Raw genomic sequence first — 21,450 nt, 5'->3', positions numbered from 1 at the left:
TTATTAAACCCTCACCAGTGGTGGGAAAGGGAACACTTGTTTACAGACTCCTGATAATGGAAATCAGGGCCCACCATCCCCTTCACTTATTTCCAATCATATCCCTAGAATTGACCATTTTAAGACATTCCTCTTAAGTGCTTTGCCAGCACAGAAGGCAACAAAGGCTCCAAAGGGAATGCAGTGCATGTTCTGCCTGCGCCACACATGAGGCCTAGCCCGCATACAGAAGAGCGACTGACCCCCACACCATGGAAAATCCTTTCAAGCTTCGAGGGCCGGAGTATGGAAGGGCTCCATGGAGGGAATGGGTCTGTATGCCCACTTTTAGCACCCTGGGGCACTTCTGAATTATGGATGGGGCAGCCAGTGCGTGTAAAATTCATTGTGCCACACCCATGCAAATGAAGCAATGCTTATGCATACATGCCAACGTGCCTGGTTCAGGCGGGAGACTCCCAATTTCTGAAGCCAAAAATGCCTGTATTTTAGCTGACTCTGCCTGCACCTGGCCTCTGCTTCAATAGAAGTCAATAGGGGAAAATACTTTCTCCTGATTTGTTTTTCAAAATCTTCCACTTTCTTGTTTTAAAATGTTGGCACATGTGTCCGTGCACTTGGGTATGTGCCATCTTACTGACCAAGGTGCGGGGCTGCCACACTAACTGCACGAATCGCAGGATGAGCTGTAAAGTTGAGGTACGGCTTTTAGTGCCTTTAGCAGGGGACTCTGACATCCACAACAACCCTCAGCCCGCACATAGGGTTGTAGTCACAACCTGCACCTACCTGTTGGGGATATTTCGGCCCTGCTTCAAAGCAGGCCCTCCTCTGGCAGTGAAAGACGGCGCGTCAGAGCAGAGGGCAGGCCTTGATGGGAGCCGCTGTGGTATCGCGATGCTGGGCCGCGGGAGCGGCAGGTGGCGGGAGAAGAGGCATGGAGGCGTGCTGTGCTGGTTAACTCTACGTAGCTGTGGCGCGAGCGGGGCTTCTCCTCTCAGTAACTCGTCCACGACCTCCAACGTGAGGTGGGGGGTGAACGCGGTGCATGTCAGCGTCACCTCACAGGTCATGGCCCTGTGCTACACCATAGACATGAGGACGTTGTCCGTTCCACTGTAATTGAAACTCCAGGGCTGGCAATCTTGTAGTGAGTGTTCAAAATCTTGAAACAAACATCAGTGGTGCAGGTCAGATCTACAGTTTCGACCATGACGCCGTTTGGTTCGATCAGACATCTCCTGAGGCCTTAATACTCCAGATACGACCGGAGGATGGCGTTGCGTGAGGCTCTACCACAGTTCACCGCCCTGTTGATGGTCATTTTTTTTCTCCACAATAATGCAACTTCCATAGAGGTCTTTGATTTATTTTATTTACTTAACACTAAATTGTGGAAGAAGACACTTTGAAGTGGTGAAACCTAACGCCCACTCTATTGATAGTAGAGACAAATGACCGATTCGTGGGCATACACAGCATAGCCTGACCTCGCAGGTTCAATACAGGCGAGGCGAAATGTACAATAGCATCTCGCAGTAAACACAACAGCCTCGACCAGACCAGAGTGGGCTTCAGACCTCAGCAGGTGAGCGCTCAAACCGGTTCTGGCATGCGAGAGGTCTGGAACCTTTAATCGGGTCGATGGAAATGATGAAGCAGGCCTCAACAAGGCGGAAATATGCAAATACTCAAGGTGGGAGCTTAAATAAAGAGAATTCTGGGGGAGATGTAGACAAACCGGCTTTGGGGTAAAGAGTGTGCATCAGTCCCCCTAGTAAAACAGGTCAACCAAGACTACAAGTACCAGAATGCAGTAGGTTGTCAAATGAAAGCCCAGGGCTGGAAATATGGTGCTGCATCACCATGGAGCAGAGCAGCAACCCACCTCCTTGCTTCTTGCGAGCACCAAAGAAATGGGCCATAGTCTTTCCACAAAAGTCTCCTGAACATCACTTGTGGTCCTCGATGGATACCACTGCAGAGTGGTAGATATGCACCCACCACCGAAGAGGGTATGGGGTATGACACTCTACTAGTGGGCCCTTACCAGGAACCTAAATCAAACCCAGAGCTACTTCCGCTTGGTCTCACCGCCCAGCCATCACTGACCCAGGCATAGGTTACCCGGTGTCTCCATGTCAGGACTCCATGAGCCAGATCTGGGCTTCCACTTCAAAAATCACTCTTTTCAGGCATGTTAGACAAATTGGGTCCGTTGGAATAAACCAAGACTACAGGTCAGAGAATCCACCGGGTTGCTAAAAGAAATTTGTGCTCAGACACAAAGCCAGCCCGTGGCCGGACTATCTGAGGAGGCAGCAGAGGATAGGATAGGATAGATTGATTCACCCATGGCCAATCAAGCAGCACTTGATGGGCTGGTCTGACAGGCCAGTGTATGGACTGATTTTTGGCTACTTATAGGCCCGGTTTATGGTCGGTTTGGACTTTTTTTAACTGTGGATTTCCCTGACATTAAAACAAACATTGCCTTAAGCTAAAATCCATGCAGTCTTTTATACCTTGCAAAACACTTATATAGGGTGTCTTTACAAGTTCAAAACTGCCCTAGTTTGCAAACAAGGGTCACCTTTTAGCTATCTAATTCACTAATGGAGGCCACTTTATGTTGGTGCCTGGGCCTAATTTCTGTCCCACTCCGACCCTGGCTTTACCCTGAGCCTCCAGGGTGTTGGAATGAGAGCAGGTCGAGCGACTGGCACTTGAAAGTGAGCACAAAATGGTAGGCTGGAGGAGACGGTAAGTGGACACGTCATTAGACCCACTGTGCGGCCAGAAGCCTGTAGCTATTTTGGCAATGGTGGAGAAACAGGTGTAAAACATTGTTAGATAACATGAATCCACGGTGGAAAACCATGTGTAGAGCAGGTCTGACTTCTTTCGATTAACTTTGCAGATTTCACAACTGCTGGAGAAAATGCAATGCACAGCTGCGTGAGAACGGGAGAAAGAGTGTATATATAGCTCAATTTCTCTAGCAGTTGTGAAATAAAATACATACATATATATGTGTGTGGGTGTATTATATATATCTATAGTACATGGGATTCCGTAATCCCGGTATAAACCTCAATCTCAAATTTCTTTATAATCTGAGACTTGCGACACACCCAGTCGCCAATTATAAAGAAAAGACGTCAGAACTCGACTATTATAAGTTATTGCAGTTGAGTTCTGACATCTCAATGCCCGCTGCCAAAAACCGAGGTGAAAGGCAGGTCACGTTACGGACAGCTCTTCAAACCAACAAACATTGCTTTTCATTCTTCTGCTCAATTTTTGTAGCTTACAATGACAAGCAGAGAGAACATGTTTAACTTTGCACTCCTTAGAATGTTAGAGAAAAGCTGAAATCTTAATGCATATTTCTACACTTTCAAGCTACTGCAGATTTTTCTTTTTAATTGACTTGTATTGAACATTGAACTTTTTCTAATATCTGTTTGTAACAAAAATCTGTTTTTGATGTGTTTTACTTTGCACTACAGGTTCTATTTTTATTCTTCATGTTTGCTAACATGTTCGCTCTTTAATCAAAAAGAGCTACGCATCAAGGTTTCAAGTTGTTTGTGGGAAAGGCGATGGTTTGGCCATGTATTATATGGGATAAAATACCTCCTGGCGTACATGATTAGGATATTGCAATTCACATCAGAGTTCCATAACCGTATAAAATAACTCAGCCCTGTTCCTCTATATGACTATGGAACTCCTCAGTGACTTGAAATATCCTTATATTATAAGGCAGGGGGTAATTTATCCCATATTTATATTCAAGAGTCTTCCAGGGGTCCAGAGAGGCTTGGGTCTCTACAGCTTTTCAAGCCCACTCCATAACAAATATTTGTCTAGCCTTATCAAATGCCAAAAAATTAACTCTTTTGAGCTAGATGCCACACATAATATGCCTCATGTTTTCCCATCGGACAGCCCAATCTTTATTTGAAGAAGTTCCCCCCTGATACTAGGGGTGGGCGGAATTTGCTTAGTCGCGCTACGCAAAACTCCATGAAACGGTAAAAAATCTCTGCGAGCACGCAGAGTTCCGCGAACACACGGAATTGCTTGTTACGCCCGTTCCGATGCTTTTTTCCTGTTCGTGAACGCTGTTTGCGTGCTCGGGGGAAAATATGTCACGAACACGCATTTTGAAAACGCGAACAAGCAAAAAATTCCACAAAGCCTAATCGCGGAATTTTGGGCTATTCCACGTTCTCCGCAGAACGCAAAATTACCCAAATTCCGCGAGCGGAACGGAATATACTGACAAGGCCTACCTGATACCCACAAACTATTAGGCCCACCACTCTTTCATCCAAGTACTTTCCCCAGACCTCTTTAAAAGAAGGCTTGTAGTCCAGGTATCCATGGACCTCACCATGTGAACAACCATTAGGAGACATCACAGTTGGATGTGTGGGACCCAAGTTTCTGCTCAAAGCCCTTGTGATGGGGAGAGCGTGAGGATAAAAGCGGTGGAGGATGAAAGATGTAGGTTTGGCCAATGGGGGAAGACGTTTATATATAATGCAACATTTGGACTGTGTTGTAGTTGAAGGGCAGAATTTTTCGTGCAAGAGTCTGGAGCCATTCTGGAAGGAGTTAACTTCTGTATTTCATGTTGGCCCTTATGTTACTGTAAAAACAACAAGGTATTGGAGTAATACTCTAATTATTCATAGCCATTGCACCCCTTGTTTTTTACCCACTGATCCATTATAGACAGACCCCCCACCCTGTGCAAATCAGTCCTAGTCCTGTTCTAATGGGAACAAACCATCGCACAGCAGCCAGCATTCTCCAGCGCCTTGAGACCCTCACAGGTGATCCACCGCAATTTACACATGTTCATTGATTGATTGAACAGTCCAGCCTGCACTGCCGAGCCAGGTCTCCTCCAGATGGGAATAAAAGCAACTGCAGACCAGTTTTGACCTACTTTGGTCTCATCAGTGAGGTTCAGCTTGAGTCCTAAGGCATAGTGAGCAGAGGATCCATGTCTGAACACAACCATCACACTTAGGTCATCTACTGCAATAACAACAGGGTGATGGAAATAATGCTGGACTTTATCTCAGCCACTGGCGATCGCTTGGGCCACTTTTCAAACCATCGTTTTTCGCCCACTGTGCCTTTCTAGACAGACACCTGCCTCATGCAAATCAGTGTAAGTCCATAAACCAGTTCTTGGGTGCTTGTGTTCCAGCTCAGAGAGGACCAGGCTGGGCAGTTCGAATGGACTATTCCTATTGAGCAGGTGCAAGGCTGATTTGCGTTTGGTTCAGTCTAATCTGTGGTGGCATGGTGGACAAAAGAACAATGGATTGGGATGCAGCCCCGAATAATTACCAGTGAGTGAGAGTAATTCAAGCCGTCCATCCCACACTGTAGTATTCTTCATTGTGATGCCCCAGGTGTGACTGATGTGGAGCCCGTGCTCACTGCGCCACTGGACCCAAGATGCACCCGCCTGCAGAGGCTCAACTAGGTCCGCAGGCCAAAACTGGTCCTGGGTTACTGGTCTTCTGATTCGAAGAGGACCCGACTTGGCAGTTCATGCATGACTATTTCATTAGTGCAGGACCAATGCTGATTTGCATATGGCATATAATGTGGTGGCATGGTGGACAAAAGAACAATCGATTGGGATGCGCCCGAGGAGTTACCAGTGTGTGAGATTAATTCAAGCAGCCCAGCCATCACTTTTTCATACTCCTCATTGTGACGGCCCGTAGGTTACAGCAACAGCGGTAAGTCCCGTTAGGGCTCCATCCATCCTCCAACTGTTCCCATTTGGTAGCTCCACACCACACACCGACGTTCGATTACATCACCCACGCTCAATATTTCAGACACCAGCTTAGACGTACAGAGAAGGCGACGCGCGAAACTACAGCCTGCTATCTCCTAAGGTGAACACGCAACAAGGACGGGCACTAACGGTAAACGGCCAGTCATGAATGCTTAAATGAATTATTTACATAGCACATTGTTCTAAGCTTCAGGTGCGGTATGTTAACCACTGACTCACGTAGGAGTAGGACTGACGATTTTTGCTATTTATTTCTTTTTTTCCATCAATATAACCACTGTTGCCAGAGCTCTCAAGGGGGAGGCACCACCTGTGATATAGTGTTAAGCAACCCAAGTAAGCAGAACCCCCCCCCCCCCCGCTTCTAAGTGACTTAAGGACTGTCCAGCCTCCCACTTCACAGGTATCACCTTCGCCAGCTCTCATCCAAATGGCACTGCCTACTGATGCCAACACAATGCTCAATGACCTCACAAAGGCCTTGATGGGCATCTGTCTCGTGCTCTGTCGTCCATGATTCTGATAGGCTGTCACTGGCAGCGTCCTTGAATTAAAGCAACCATGCACAAATGACATCACATGCAGTGAAAGACCACACACAAACCACGAGCAGCCACTTGTGCACATATGGAGCAAACTGCCGTCACTCATACTGCAAGACGGCCAATGGATGAAGTAGACTGGACCCCTGCCCCATGATGTGGAGAGTAGAGGCAACATGCATGACACTTAAACGGGTCAATGGATTAAGAGGGCTGGCCCAAAGCACTTATATGCATGTATTTTATTATGAATATTTTAGAAAACATGAGACTGAAGAGACAGCTACAGAAGAGGACTTTAGGCCAGACCTAAAAAGAAAAAAGTAGACAGGCTTTAAATATCCCACGGTCGGTACTAGTCGATCGTAGGCTGCTTGATATGTTAATCCCAAGGTGGGCACCATTGCCTGTGGGAGAACAACCACCACACCTCCTCACTGCCACCAAGTCCAGGGCATAGCCTTGGACCAGCCCTGGTGCTCTGACCAACATTGTTCTGCATCCTGCATCCTGTGGCTCATGGGCCACATTTATGATGGTAGAAAGACCACACCAAGCCTGCATTTGTAATCCGATGTGACGGCAGCTAGAAAGCTAGAGGGAAGGGGACTCGTGCACCCGGAGCAAGTCACCCGCTTTGAAATCTGGAGTCCGGCACACAGAAGATTTGAGGAGGAGGTATACGACTCAGTGTTGTATTGTATAGCACTTTGTACCGCTGCCAAGGCCCCTGAAGGGCATTCTGTGTGATCAAGCAAGAGGCTAGCCCATTGGCTGGGCATGGTTTGGAATGTTTTTATTTAGGAAATCCCTGAAGACCTGGTTGTTCTCCATCCAAGCACTTTCTGTGGTTCTTTTCTCTTCTGGGCACTTCTTGACAGTTGGTTCTCTTCTGAGTCTAGCGCTGGGACGCCCCGTTGCTGGGGCAGCCAAGCACTTTATAAATTTTATACCATAACATAACGTGCAAGTTTATAGTGTGGGCTGTGTGGAAAGCATTGGGTATCATACGTGAAGTTCCTAGGGCTGCTCCAATTGTAACACGCGACCTTGTGGCTGCACTTAGGCGTGCACTGATGAGGAAATCTGCACGACAGGAAGAGCCGCCCTTCCATGTATGGCCATCTTGTCTAAGCTGCAGAGCGTGGTCCTCAGTTCAGAAACAGTCTCAGATCAGGGATGAGAGGGTATTATTGTCAACGATGACTTAAGTAGAGAAGGCCAGGTGGATGTATGGCGTTATGGCCGAAACATATCATTTTAAGGCGCAATCTCGTTTGATTAGGAAGCCAATGAAGCGAATGAGACATAGTCAGATGCTGTCCTGTCGCAGGAATGACCTACAAAGATGAAATATTGGTTAAAGTTTAAAGCCACAGTCCGTCTAAATGCACAAGCAACTTGTTGTTGCGCCCCTTTCTACTGGCGTCCCCGGCTTGTATACCATCGAGGGTGTCACTGGAACTGACAATCGCGGCCATATTAACAAGTCCTGGTTTGATAAAGGCCCTCCTGGGGATCGGATGGAAACCAAGGGTCACTTGACTGTGGTGTCAGCGTGCGGGTTGTGTTTGGGTTTGGTGTTACCAGGATGCACCTTGCACGTAGCAAGCACAAAATATAATCACACGGTCATGCTTTGGGGGGAAAAAATCCCGAGTGCCGCGCTCAGCTGTTTACCCAACAGGCATGACGTGTGCACAACAGCACACTGCTCGCAGCGCTATTATTACACTGATCATGGGATCTCAGTGTCGCAACAGCCCGCGGCTTATTTCTTCAGAACATAGAATCCCAATCCAATGTATTAAATGCAATTATTTCCATGGGGTCACCTTAGGATCGCTATTTCTTATAGGGTATCTGCCCCTACACTTCTCCTGACTCTGCACATGTTCAGAAGTGTAAAAAAGAAGCAGGGGCGCTAGATCCAGGAACACGCGTCTATGCAGCCGCAGGCATCGTGGGGCAATTTAAAGGAGGTTTGGGCCCGAAAACATCGCTCGCTAGACTGTGGCTGCAAAAATCCTCAGACTCGTGATTTTGGGGGGCACAGCAGAAAGCTCCTGACAGGAATGAGTAGAAACAGTGCCTCATTTGTTAAACACAGAGTGCGGGGCCCAAAGCTTTGCTCGGAAGCCCGCGGCCGGTTCCATCAAGGGTTGTCGAACCCAATACCAAGGCTCCACCTCATGCCTCAGTGAGCCACCATCAGGCACACCCTGACCTTTTTTCTCATTCTTGCTTGCTCCTGTTATGACAGGGTTTCCGTCCTTCACTTCCACCATCTTTCTGCTTTGTGTTTCCCTCTCTTGCTCGTGGTCAGCGTCTGATGAGGAAAAATAAGTGCCGGTCCCCAAAAATGAGTGCTGGTCGCCCACATCGGCAAACACTAGTTCAAATTAAGCACTGACTAGAAAGCAAAGAAGGACACGCCTGCTATTAACACAATACATTATTTATGATTAACAATCAATATAGACTCCAAAGTAAATTAGTAAGGAAGGTCTTAATTTATAACTAGTGTTCTATCTAATTTCAAGCCATATTACTGACCCGTGTTGAGTATGCAAGTAGGCACACAGCTCATATCCCAAGTCAAAGCCCTTTTAAGAGTTCCAGGCTAAAGTAAAGTCTCATATCAGTGTTTATCAATAGTGCCCCTACTGGTTGGAGAGAGGCAGGGGCATGATCTGTCCATGATGACATCATCTGAAAATCTGCTAACATAGGTTGTGGCCAAGAGAACACATGAAGTTTGGAAATCAACAAGCATTGGCAAAGTCAATAGCTCGGGCCTATCCAATGTGGTTTTTGTGATGTTGTACAAGAGAGTGGCTGCTGTTCAGTGTGGCTAAAGGTTAGTGGTGTAGAGGAAAGTGAAGTAGCATGGAGTGGCATAGATTAGAGTGGCATAGAGTGGAGGGGGAGTAGAGTGGAGTGTGGAAGAGTGGAGAGGAGTAGAGTGGAGTAGAGCAGAGTAGTGTGTTATAGGGTGGAGTGGCGTAGAGTGTCACAGAGTGGGGTGTTGTACAGTGGAGTGGCAGAAAGTGGATTAAAGTGTCATAGAGTGGAATAAAGAAGAGTGGAGTGGGATACAGTGCAGTGGCATAGAGTGGAGCAGAGTGGTGCGGAGTAGAGTGGTGCGGAGTAGAGTGGTACAGAGTAGAGTGGTACAGAGTAGAGTGGTGCAGAGTAGAGTGGTGCAGAGTAGAGTGGTGCAGAGTAGAGTGGTGCAGAGTAGAGTGGTGCAGAGTAGAGTGGTGCAGAGTAGAGTGGTGCAGAGTAGAGTGGTGCAGAGTAGAGTGGTGCAGAGTAGAGTGGTGCAGAGTAGAGTGGTGCAGAGTAGAGTGGTGCAGAGTAGAGTGGTGCAGAGTAGAGTGGTGCAGTGGAGAAACGTGTCATGGAGTGAAGTGGCATACAGTGAAGTGTCGCAGAGTAGAGTGGAGTGGCCTAGAGTCTCATAGAGTGGAGTGGAGTAGAGTAGAATAGACTGAAGTGATGTACAATGAAGTGGTGCAGAGTAGAGTGGAGTAGAATTCCATAGAGTAGAGTAGAGTGGAGTATGCATGCTGTGGTAACAATTGCCATTGCAGACAACACATTTTCAACTGATATTACTATTATTATTTGACGAAGACACAGTACAAGCCATATTAGATACACCTGGTATCCTTGATACACATATTTCACAAACACATATTTCACAAACACTTTCCAATTCAGAAGAATGGATCAAGCTTAGTAACATTAAAAAGCAACAGGTACGAACCATTTTACATGCTGCTATTTTAACTGAGTACCTTAGAGGTAATATAGCTCCTCCTGGCCTCATTGTATTTAATGCCCCTAGACTCTTTCTGGATAATAAACTCTTTGTTACCAACTGGTCGAAAATAGCTTGGCGCTGTACTAGAGACTGGTTAGTTTTAATAATTACTACAGCAAAAGAAACAGCAGATTTATTACTTATAGAAATCCAATCTCTAGAAACACAGCTGAAAACAGGAATACAGATCACCGCCTATAAAAAGAAGTTGGATGAAATATCTAAGAATCTGAATGGGGTTAAAGACGACCTGGTTAAATACAAAATTGGTACATTAAAGAAAGATCTTGATAGATTTACTCTAGAGAAGGTGTATCCCTACATTACAGACGGGAAGTCTAAATAAGAAGACAAATAAGAAAGGTACACGTGGCTGGCGTAGAGATACTGACGAGTGGACCTCTAACTCGGATGAGTGGAGTGATTCCAACAATTTGGACACAGAACAAATTACCTACCGTCCACCCAGGAGAGGCAGAGGGAGGGGTAGAGGGCTTACGTACCCACTAAATCAACAAACACCCTGGTGGCCCCCACAACCATGGGGTTTCCCACAACCTCTTTACAATCCCTGTCCACCTTATGGGGGCCCCTCTTACCAACCTTTTTTAGGTCAGGACAGAGGACGAAGAGGACGAAGGAGAGGCAACAGAGGACAGACTTTAGAGACCCCACTGGTAAATTGGGATCCGGCATTAGAACAGAGGACCACGAGGAGCATGACCGCATCCACGAGCGAGCCTACAACTTGATTGTAAATTTAAGTACTAAATCTCCTACACAAATGGAGGAACGTGTTTTGTCAACGGGTCTAGGTTTTGTACCCACTTAACTGGGAGATGATTTTATGACACACAAAGAGTTGGCGGAATTTTTTCGCAAACTACGTCTTTGTTTCTTTTTTAGTAATATTGAAAAAGAGCCACCTACCCAGAGCTCAAACACAGGGCTCGGAAATAAATCTATTGTACCTACATCACAACAAGTCCCATCAGAAGTCTTGACTTTTTAAAAGGCAGTTCTTAAAGACTATGAGTCTAATCTTAGTCAGACAAAAAGAGTGTTCTGTAATTTATCCAACGCAGAGAAACACTGTGTCTCTACATTGGGCAATGATCCTCTTATTACCATCAAACCAGCAGATAAGGGGGGAGCTACAGTGATTTTGGATAGTGTCGTGTACCGAGAGGAATGTTTGAGACAGCTCAACAATGTGAATTTCTATACACGTATCGTACAGGATCCTGCTAGACGTTTACAACAACGGATCAAGTCACTGGTAGAAGAGGGGAGAGAGGCAGGATGGATAACTAAGAATGAGGCTGAATTTTTGATACAGAAACATCCGAAAATACCAGCCTTTTACATCCTACCTAAAATACATAAAGATCAATGACCCCCGCCTGGTAGACCAATCGTGTCAGGAATTGGTTCCATTTTGGAACCTCTGTCCAAATTTGTGGATTATTTCTTTCGACTGATTGTGGTCCAGATGCCATCTTATTTACAGGATACAAAACATGTGCTTTCCTGTTTAGAAACTATTAGTTTTGATCCCAACTGTCAACTGATGGCCACATATGATGTTGAATCACTATATACAAATATACCTCAGGATGATACGCTTGAGACGATATGTGATCTTCTAGACGTAAATTCATGTGCTGACCAGACTCCCAATGACTATGTCATGCGTTGTGCTACTTTAGCACTTAAAGAAAACTTTTTTAGTTTTGAAGGAGATCTGTTTTGGCAAACCACCGGTACTTCCATGGGGAGTACCTGTGCCCCTAGCATGGCTAATCTCTACATGCATGGGTTTGAAACAAAGTACATTTACCCGATGACAAATCCGTTCCATAGTAAGCTCAAATTGTGGAAGCGTTATATAGATGATATCCTGGTCATCTGGGAAGGTGACCAGGAGTCTCTAGTGACTTTCTCGGAGTGGCTTAACTCATGGGATGGCAATCTCAGGTTCACTGGTGAATTTAATAATTTTTCTGTTGCCTTTTTGGACCCAAGACTATACCCAAAAAGGGGGGAGGATCCACACTGAACTGTACCAGAAGCCAATGGCAAGGAATTCCTTGTTGATTTATCACAGTTTTCATCCTCGAGCCCTTCTAACCAATTTACCAGTGGGTCAATTCCTTAGATTAAGGAGAAATTGTACTGAGCTAGCAAATCATCACAAACATGCTATAAAGTTGAGTGAAGAACTGGCTGCAAAACATTACCCAGCTCAATTAATTAAAAGAGCATCTAAAAGAGCGCGTAACAATGATAGGGAGGCTCTTTTAGAAACTTACACAAAAGCTAAAATGTAAAGAATGGTTTGTGTGACTACATTCAGTAATTTTACTGTAAATGTTAAAAGAGCTATTAACAAAAACTGGCACATACTCAATACTGGAAATTTGACTTTAGATCGTCCCCTCTTTGCATTGAAACGTAGCAGCAACCTACAAGATCTGATGGTGCATACTAGACCAAGGACTACAGCCTGTCAGAGTAGACAGTTGACTTTGTGGGTGCGGAACCTGTGAGTGGGCATTTTCCATGTGGATCTTGCTCAGTAGGTCCCTTTACGCGACATTTGACAGAAGTCAATATTTTACCAGGTACGCCATGGAAACTGAACAAGCGTACTAGTTGTAATACAAGTGGAGTGATTTACATGATCACATGTCCTTATTCACTAATCTACATTGGTAGGACTACTCGCAAGATCCGTCATAGGATTACTGAACACCGGAGTGCTTTCCGGTGCAAAAGATCTAACACGTGTATGACTAAACATTTAAACAAGCACACACAGAAGATGACCTACAGTGGGTCATTATTGATAAACCCAATTATGACATCAGTATGGGACCTCTAGATAATGTCCTCTTTCGTCGCGAGCAGCGTTGGGTGTTTCGCACGAAGAGTCATATGAGAGGTCTAAATGAAGACATCCCTTGGGGTTTAGTGTAGTTCTTCTTTTCTCCCCCGTTTTCTGTTCCTTCCTGGTTGGTTTAGTGTATTCAGATACATGATATCACCTAGTATAAATGTTACACTTCAACCTTGATACAGGTGTACATGTTTTGCATACACATAGATGTTGCTCCCTCTTGAATCCTGATATGTCACATGAACTAGAATGGTTGTTTTTATAATATCTCACCAACCATAGATTAGATGGACGGTGCTGGCATGAATTTGTGCATGGCAAGGTTACCAATGACATACTCTTTGCTTATGCACAGTATCTGCCATTATATTTTGCACCTCTGTGTCTTTAAGTTGTGGGTTGCACCATAGAGTTGTTATAATAACATTATTATTATTTCATTTTTAAATTTTATTTTGACTTTGGCCCCTGGATATTTTTGATTCTCACTTCAGTCCCCTTGATCCTAATGAAATACATATGAGGGAGTTGTGAGGTGACCATGGCGCTTAATACTCTACTAAACACATTTAATGACATCTATATGTTATGGGCGTCACTTTTATCAGGCCGTTTTAACATAAACGCCTAGACCGATTTTTTCGGTCGGTACAGGCTGTATGGTGTGTCCCTCCTTTCTTTCTTTCATTTCCACATAGGGCTTTCCCTGTCCATGAGCAGTTCTATTGGGGGTTTTTTGGAGTACATTACCCATGATCCTACTGACCCGGAGGTGGATGGCGCCACTTACAGGTCAGTTGCATTCACCGAGGCTACCGCTGATACAAATGCACATGGAACATGCCATCTCTTCCCCCTTTGTTTTTGCCTTTGAACGAAAAAGACACAGAGGAACTTAAGGTAACAGGGGTTGTGACTCCGAGTATTGACGATGTTTTACGAAATGGATGAGATTGAGCGCTTTTATGTTTACAGCGCATTGGGCCAGGATGGATTCATACTGTAGATGTGATTGAGCGTTCGGTGATTGCGGCGCTCTTGAGCCATTATGTACACATAGTTTAGATGCACTTGAGATGTATCTAGTGACCCATTGAACTGATGTTACGGATAATGGAATACATAATTTACTTAGTGACAAACACAGCTAGAGGCCTATAGCACTTTTTTACTTTTTCTCTTGAGCAGATGACATTGTATTGACTATATTACCAGCCTATAAATACACACAATTGGATGATACGAGCACTGGAATGTGAATTAGACGTTCCACATAGGCTTTTGCTTCTTTTTATTAAGCATATGTGTTGTGCAGTTTGGAGTTTGATTTTGAGTTTTTGTTCCTTTTTGTCTTAATCCTCAGAAATCCGTGATCTGAGGTAAAAACTCCCATAAAGGTGGAAGTAAATTCAAATTACCGCCTAGGTGAGTTCATTTAGTGTTTATTTAGATGTGCTTTTCTTCTTCTTTTTCACGTTTAAGAATCACTTGTGTGTCTCTATATCACGTGTGTGGTGTTAAGGGAGTCAAAGTGGTAGAAATAAATATTGAAACTGACATTAATGTTTGCTGTTTCCTACAGACATTGGACTGGACTGCAGCTGGTACCTTTGTCCTAATTACCATAACAATTAAGTATGTTTTTTAAATATATTATTTTTCACCGAATTCTAGCAGAGTGACAACGTTTGAGGTCCTGATGAATGCCACAAACTTTCAGTCATTTGGCAGAAACATGTTGACCGTTGACGATTAGGACATTCTTTCAGTCCTATATATCACTTTCTTTTTAATCCTAGCCTATGGGGACATGTATTAAACTTGTCTTTGTCACCCAGGAGCTAGTTTTAATACACTTTTTGCTGTTTATTTGCACTCTGCCCCTCACTCCCATTGCCTAAATTGGTAACCTTACAAAACACCTCACGCTCCTCTCCATCTTGGAGAGTCGTAGCCCACACTGTATACCTTGCGGTTGCAGTGTGTAAGAGGGGACCCAATGATGAAGCATGTCACCCTTGGGTGAGTGAGGGTTCTCGTCTTTAAGAGATAAGACTCCCCCTTTTCCCTTGACTCAAGGATATACTTTGGTTACCCTTGAACTGGCATCCCATCGTTTTGTGTGAGGATTAAGCCTGGGCAAAGCACTACGCTACGCTCGCGTAGTTTGCGAAGTTCGCGCTACTTCGCACTACGCGAACTGCACGTAGCACAGTGCGAACATGCGTAGCATAGTGTTGCGTAGTGCTGTGGTCATTTTTTGCTTGCTCGCGGTCCTCAACGTCAAGTTGGCGACCGCGAGGAAGCAAAATGACATCCCGGCGAGACTTTTTCCTTGTTCGCGATCAGCAACATCAAGTTGGCGATCGCGAGCATGGAAAATAAACCTCCCGGCGAGATTCCCAACGCAAGGAGGTCAGGTTTCTCATTGCGAGTGGTCGCGTATGCTCGCGACCGCTCGCGATGAGAAACTACCAGTTCGCGTTGAGAAAGCTGCCGCTCGAGTAAAAATCTACTCGAGCAGCAGAAAACTACAGCTCGCACTGTGCAAGATGCCATTTTCAATGATTGCACAGTGCCGGTTGCTTGTCCGCACTGTGCAATCATTGAAAACGACATCTGGCACAGTGCGAACAAGGTACTACGCAGTTCGCGAAGTGCTACGCGTAGCTCGCGTAGTGCGAACTGCACTTTGCGTAGCTTCGCGAAGTGCTACTTCGCGAACTACGCCCAGGGTTAGTGAGGATCATATTTTGGAGTTGTGATGTGGATGCTATTATTCACTCCACCTGTTATAACCCCCTAGTGTGATACATTACTATTATATCGCCACAGACATACAGTTTTACTGATAGAACTATACCGCACACAAAGGATAATGTATGGAAATCTGCATCACCTAGTGTATTGCTTTGAGCATATTAAAATATCTGTTTCCACCCAACCTAAGAATGACAAAATAAATTGCTTCAATTGTGCTTTCCGAATTCTGTTATATTTTGAAAGAGTTGCACAGTTCATTTACTGGCATTTAAATGTTGTAGCGTGCAAGAAGAAAATAACATCCCACAGCCTTTCTTTTGCTGCCCCCCCGCCTTACCCACCACGATTATTGTGTAAATCCTCTCATTTTGCAGTGTGAGAAGGTAAAAGGAAACACCAACCTCCCTCAGAAGGCAGTGCCTGTCAGGGCCGGACTAGGAACCAAAACCGGCCCTGGCCAAATGCTCGGCCGGCCCCTCGGGTGGGTTGGTGGTGCGGCCGAGAGGTTTGCCAGGTCCGCTTTCGGATGATTTTGTTACAGGGATGATATTGCAGCTATGCTACAAAAACGTCCCCTACGGGACCAAAAACGGCCCCCACCCTGGCGGCCCACCAGGGAAACGCCCAGTGCCCACTATGGCCAGTCCAGTCCTGGTGCCTGTCTTTGAATGCACAGCAAATGTTACAAGATAACAACACAATTTAAAGGCCTGATTGTTGCTCATTCACTTCTGAACTCCAGCATGTGTATTTTGGGGAGCCCTCTTCCAGCTCCTGTGGCATGGGGGGGAAAGTGAGAAAGAGGATTCTTTAAGCTATGCTATTAGTAAATAGAACCTATCAAAATGACCAAGCTCATAGACAGAACAAAGATCCTCACAGGCATGCAAGATTGATATGCTGGTAGTGCCAGACATAAGAAGAATGTTTAATGCTTTCTGAACTGGCATACAGTGGAGACAACTGAAACACGTGCACTTTTGGGGAGTACCACAAAAAAAAAGAAAAAAAAGAGTTCCCTGAAAGCGAGCACTTGTGGAAGAATACAAGGAGCCAGTCAGAAAGGTGGTAAACAGGCTACTGCTCCACAGGAGGGACAAAGACATGCTGGACAGCGGAAGACAAATAACACCAGCAAACAGAAACCAGGCTAGTATGAGTTACAACTCACAAAGCCAATTGTAAGAATTGGGCAGAATGCATTTCTAAGGAAACTTTAAGCATGCCCCCGATATGTCTTTGCAACCAGACAGCTGCACTGCTTGGTAGGCTTCGACCTAAAAAGTGCAAGAAGGAAAAAAAACCAGGAAGGAAGCCTTCCCAAGCTTTGCAGAAAGATCACAAAACAACAAGGCCAACACAGCCATCCATCCTCCCAAGGTAGGAAAACTCAGTCCCATGAAAATGATAACACTAACTCTTATTCATAGTGTTTAGAAAAGATAACACACTGTACAATGCTCTCTATATATAACATGTTATGAATAGCTGTGTTCCTTCAGCCCTCCATTCCAGAAAGGAGCTGAACCCCTTCAATGAACACCTCTCTAGCACTGTTAATAAACCAGGCCTCACAGGCCTCTGGACCTTGCTCCTTGCTCAAAATCACGAGTCCTCCAACTCCTACCTTGTGCAGAGCCCCTTTGCTTGCTAACTAGGTTGTCTCATTCCATTGCATAAGAGATATGTCATCAGAGAGACTCTATTTCCGGTTCTCGCCTTGTAGCAATGGAATGAAAGTTATCAATGTTTGCGGGGAATTAGTTCAAACCCAAGGTGCCGCACCCAGAGTGCATTAGGCTGTTCTGGCATATTACCAAATCCTTCTGTGCATTCCGAGTCTTGCATGCTGGTACTTATTAAACAAAAGAAAACACCAATGCTAAGTGCTGTTAGATAACATTCTTGGAAAAGCTAAAGGTATCACGCCCTATACCAGGTCACTGTTTAGAATCGTCTTATCTGTAATATTTAATTAATGCCGGTTCTCCCATAGCTAACCGGTGGCCTCAAACCATGTCTGACATCTTCAGTCAGCCCAGATATTTCAGCCTAGGCAGCTGGCTAACGCTAAACTCAGAACTACAAGTACCAGGATGCCACGCGCTACTGCCTAAAAAAAAGGAAGACTGGATGAAAGTGACAAATATGACACAGCCCCACTAGACAAATAGGTTCTTGAAAATAACAGCCCACATTTGACCCATTTAATAGTCAACATGTGTTTCCCAATAGTTTTTCGGTCTCGGCTAGAGCTTTTTAAAATCTAATGACTGTTTGCTTTAAACTTTTCCGCTAAAGATTAATACGTGTAAGGTGTTGTTAATTCAAACTTTCTACAAACGCTTCTGGACAGCGCTCATGAGAAGGGCATTCCCTCCCTTCACCCAGACACGGCCTAGTCATTTCCGTGAATCCCCGACCTTTCCTAAGCAGCTGGCCCCGCTATACCTCACCTGAAGAGCGGGTTATAAAGGAGACTCCTGATGTCGGCGGTGAAGGACGCGGCTCCCCCGCGGAGGAGAGCAGATCCGGGCGGGGGTGCAGGGACCTGGGCCATGCTGGGGGCTAGAGCATTCGGAAACCCTCTCGCATTCCGCTTTCGGTGCGGTGGAGAAGTGTGGTTTATAGTTTAACTCCCTGAACTTTCTTTGGCAGTCAGAGTGCAGCAGAGAGAAGAGAAGCAGGGGGCAGGCCCAGCCGGTCACCATGGAAACCTGATGCACAGCAGCCGGGCCTCTGCTTCTTGGCTGGGACCCGCTGCCTGAAACTGGACCTGTAGGCTCTGCTTGTGGGCTGTGCCCCTCTCCGCCTGCAACGGAACCTGTCATGGTTATGCTTCTCGGAGCCTTTCCCTGACTGCCTACAGCTGGGCATGTAGCCTCTGCTTCTGGACTAGGAGCCGCTCCTGGCTGCCTGATACTGGGCCTGTAGCCTCTGATTCTGGATTAGGAGCCTCTCCCTGGCTGCCTGTAGCTGGGCCTGTAGCCTCTGCTTCTGGACTAGGAGCCGCTCCTGGCTGCCTGATACTGGGCCTGTAGCCTCTGATTCTGGATTAGGAGCCTCTCCCTGGCTGCCTGTAGCTGGGCCTGTAGCCTCTGTTTCTGGACTAGGAGCCTCTCCTGGCTGCCTGATACTGGGCCTGTAGCCTCTGATTCTGGACTAGGAGCCTCTCCCTGGCTGCCTGCAGCTGGGGCTGTAGCCTCTGCTTCTGGACTAGGAGCCTCTCCCTGCAGCTGGGCCTGTAGCCTCTGCTTCTGGACTAGAAGCCTCTTCCTGGCTGCCTGCAGCTGGGCCTGTAGCCTCTGCTTCTGGATTAGGAGCCTCTCACAGGCTGCCTGATACTGGGCCTGTAGTCTCTGCTTCTGGACTAGGAGTCCGTCCCTGGCTGCCTGATACTGGGCCTATAGCCTCTGCTTCTGGACTACGAGCCTCTTCCTGGCTGCCTGCAGCGGGGCCTATAGCCTCTGCTTCTGGACTAGGAGCCTCTCACGGGCTGCCTGCAGCTGGGCCTATAGCCTCTGCTTGTGGACTAGGAGCCTCTCACGGGCTGCCTGATACTGGGCCTGTAGTCTCTGCTTCTGGACTAGGAGCCTCTCCCTGGCTGCCTGCAGCTGGGCCTATAGCCTCTGCTTCTGGACTAGGAGCCTCTCACGGGCTGCCTGATACTGGGCCTGTAGCCTCTGCTTCTGGACTAGGAGCCTCTTCCTGGCTGCCTGCAGCTGGGCCTGTAGCCTCTGCTTCTGGACTAGGAGCCTCTTCCTGGCTGCCTGAAGCTGGGCCTGTAGCCTCTGCTTCTGGACTAGGAGCCTCTCCCTGGCTGCCTGCAGCTGGGCCTGTAGCCTCTGCTTCTGGACGAGGAGCCTCTCCCTGGCTGCCTGCAGCTGGGCCTATAGCCTCTGCTTCTGTACTAGGAGCCTCTCACGGGCTGCCTGATACTGGGCCTGTAGCCTCTGCTTCTGGACTAGGAGCCTCTTCCTGGCTGCCTGCAGCTGGGCCTATAGCCTCTGCTTCTGGACTAGGAGCCTCTTCCTGGCTGCCTGCAGCTGGGCCTATAGCCTCTGCTCCTGGACTAAGAGCCTCTTCCTGGCTGCCTGCACCTGGGCCTATAGCCTCTGCTTCTGGACTAGGAGCCTCTCCCCGGGGGCCTGATACTGGGCCTGTAGCCTCTGCTTCTGGACTAGGAGCCTGTCCCTGGCTGCCTGCAGCTGGGCCTGTAGCCTCTGCTTCTGGACTAGGAGCCTCTCCCTGGCTGCCTGCAGCTGGGCCTGTAGCCTCTGCTTCTGGACTAGGAGCCTCTCCCTGGCTGCCTGCAGCTGGGCCTGTAGCCTCTGCTTCTGGACTAGGAGCCTCTCCCTGGCTGCCTGCAGCTGGGCCTGTAGCCTCTGCTTCTGGACGAGGAGCCTCTCCCTGGCTGCCTGCAGCTGGGCCTGTAGCCTCTGTTTCTGGACTAGGAGCCTCTCCCTGGCTGCCTGCAGCTGGGCCTGGTTCTGCTTCAGAGCTGAGATACTCGCACTGTCTGTGCTAAGGGTGGGTCTGGCCGTACAGGGCATTCGGTGATTCCCCAGGAGACTGGACGGGTGGAGGGCCGGTTTTGTTATTGGGAGCCAGTTTTGCAGTGGTACTGCAATATCCGCCGCCTGTAACAAAAGCAGCAGGCAAGCATTTCAAGCCTCCAGGGGCTAGGCCAGCTCCTCATCAGGGGCAGGTCCGAAAATATTGCCAGGGCTGCTTTGGGTTCTCAGTCCAGCCCTGGCTGTGCTTGCAGCCCTGCCAAATTTCCCAGGTCCATGTATGATGGGCTGCACCAGTCCGTGTTTTTTCTTTGAATTCTGGGACTTGTCTTGTTAGGTCGAGCCTGGGCAGCGCATGCGCTGCTCTGCGAGGCATGCTGTATTGAGGTAGGGCATAGACGCTCTTCACATTTCCTGCCCCTCTTTCCAATTGGCTCCTGTTACTGTCCTTGTGAAATGTTTGCTTTTCATTCGTGAATAGAATTAGTAGTCCCTCCTTGGTGCCGCCTTGTCTGCATTTGTAGCCCCCCCCATAGCGACTGGACCTTTCACTTGTGTTGTTACACGGTCTGCTTTAGAAGTTGGTGAGCACTATTTTCTTTAATCATCGCCTCCTCCAGTCCGCAGGGGTGCTTACATGATGCAATGGGAAACTGCCCTTGGGCGAGGGCCTGTCTCTAAGGCGCAAAGCTGTTTCTTGTTAATGCAACTCACAGAGATTTATTGCATAGACACACCGCTCCTTGTCACATCGTCTAGAGGGCGTGGGATCACACTGAAAGGAAAATCTCTGCTGCTGTAATGCTCAGCACGACGCCCACTTCAGGGACACCGCGCTTTCTGTTTTAATCAAATTATTATTATTTTTTACTTTAAAGCTGAGCACGGTGCCCACTTCAGGGACACCGCTCGCTCTGTTTCAGCTTTTTTTTAAACTTTAATGCTGAGCGCGGCGCCCATTTCAGGGACACCGCGCGTTCTGTTTCAGCTTTCGAATGCAATAGGTCTCTTAATTGTGAGAGTTTGAGCTATTGGCATTGCAAATGAAAATTTCTTTTATGGGTTTA

General features: G+C 47.0%; 1 protein-coding gene across 2 annotated transcripts in view; it reads right to left on the bottom strand.

Annotated features, from left to right (window-relative positions):
• BTBD19 (BTB domain containing 19) overlaps positions 1-18,666 on the bottom strand; it is a 1,273,384-nt gene extending 1,254,718 nt beyond the window's left edge. For both annotated transcript variants that reach the window (XM_085602806.1, XM_085602805.1), the window contains exon 1: positions 18,326-18,666. In XM_085602806.1, the coding sequence (XP_085458932.1) occupies positions 18,326-18,429 (104 nt within the window). In that variant the 5' untranslated portion in view covers positions 18,430-18,666. The remainder of the gene's footprint in view (positions 1-18,325) is intronic.
• Positions 18,667-21,450: the final 2,784 nt, after the last annotated feature.

The sequence above is a fragment of the Triturus cristatus genome, chromosome 4_2 (genome assembly GCF_964204655.1).
Source record: "Triturus cristatus chromosome 4_2, aTriCri1.1, whole genome shotgun sequence".
Classification (NCBI taxonomy): Eukaryota; Metazoa; Chordata; class Amphibia; order Caudata; family Salamandridae; genus Triturus; species Triturus cristatus.
The sequence above is the reverse complement of the archived record's forward strand: the minus strand, read 5'-3'. Positions and strand labels throughout refer to the sequence as shown.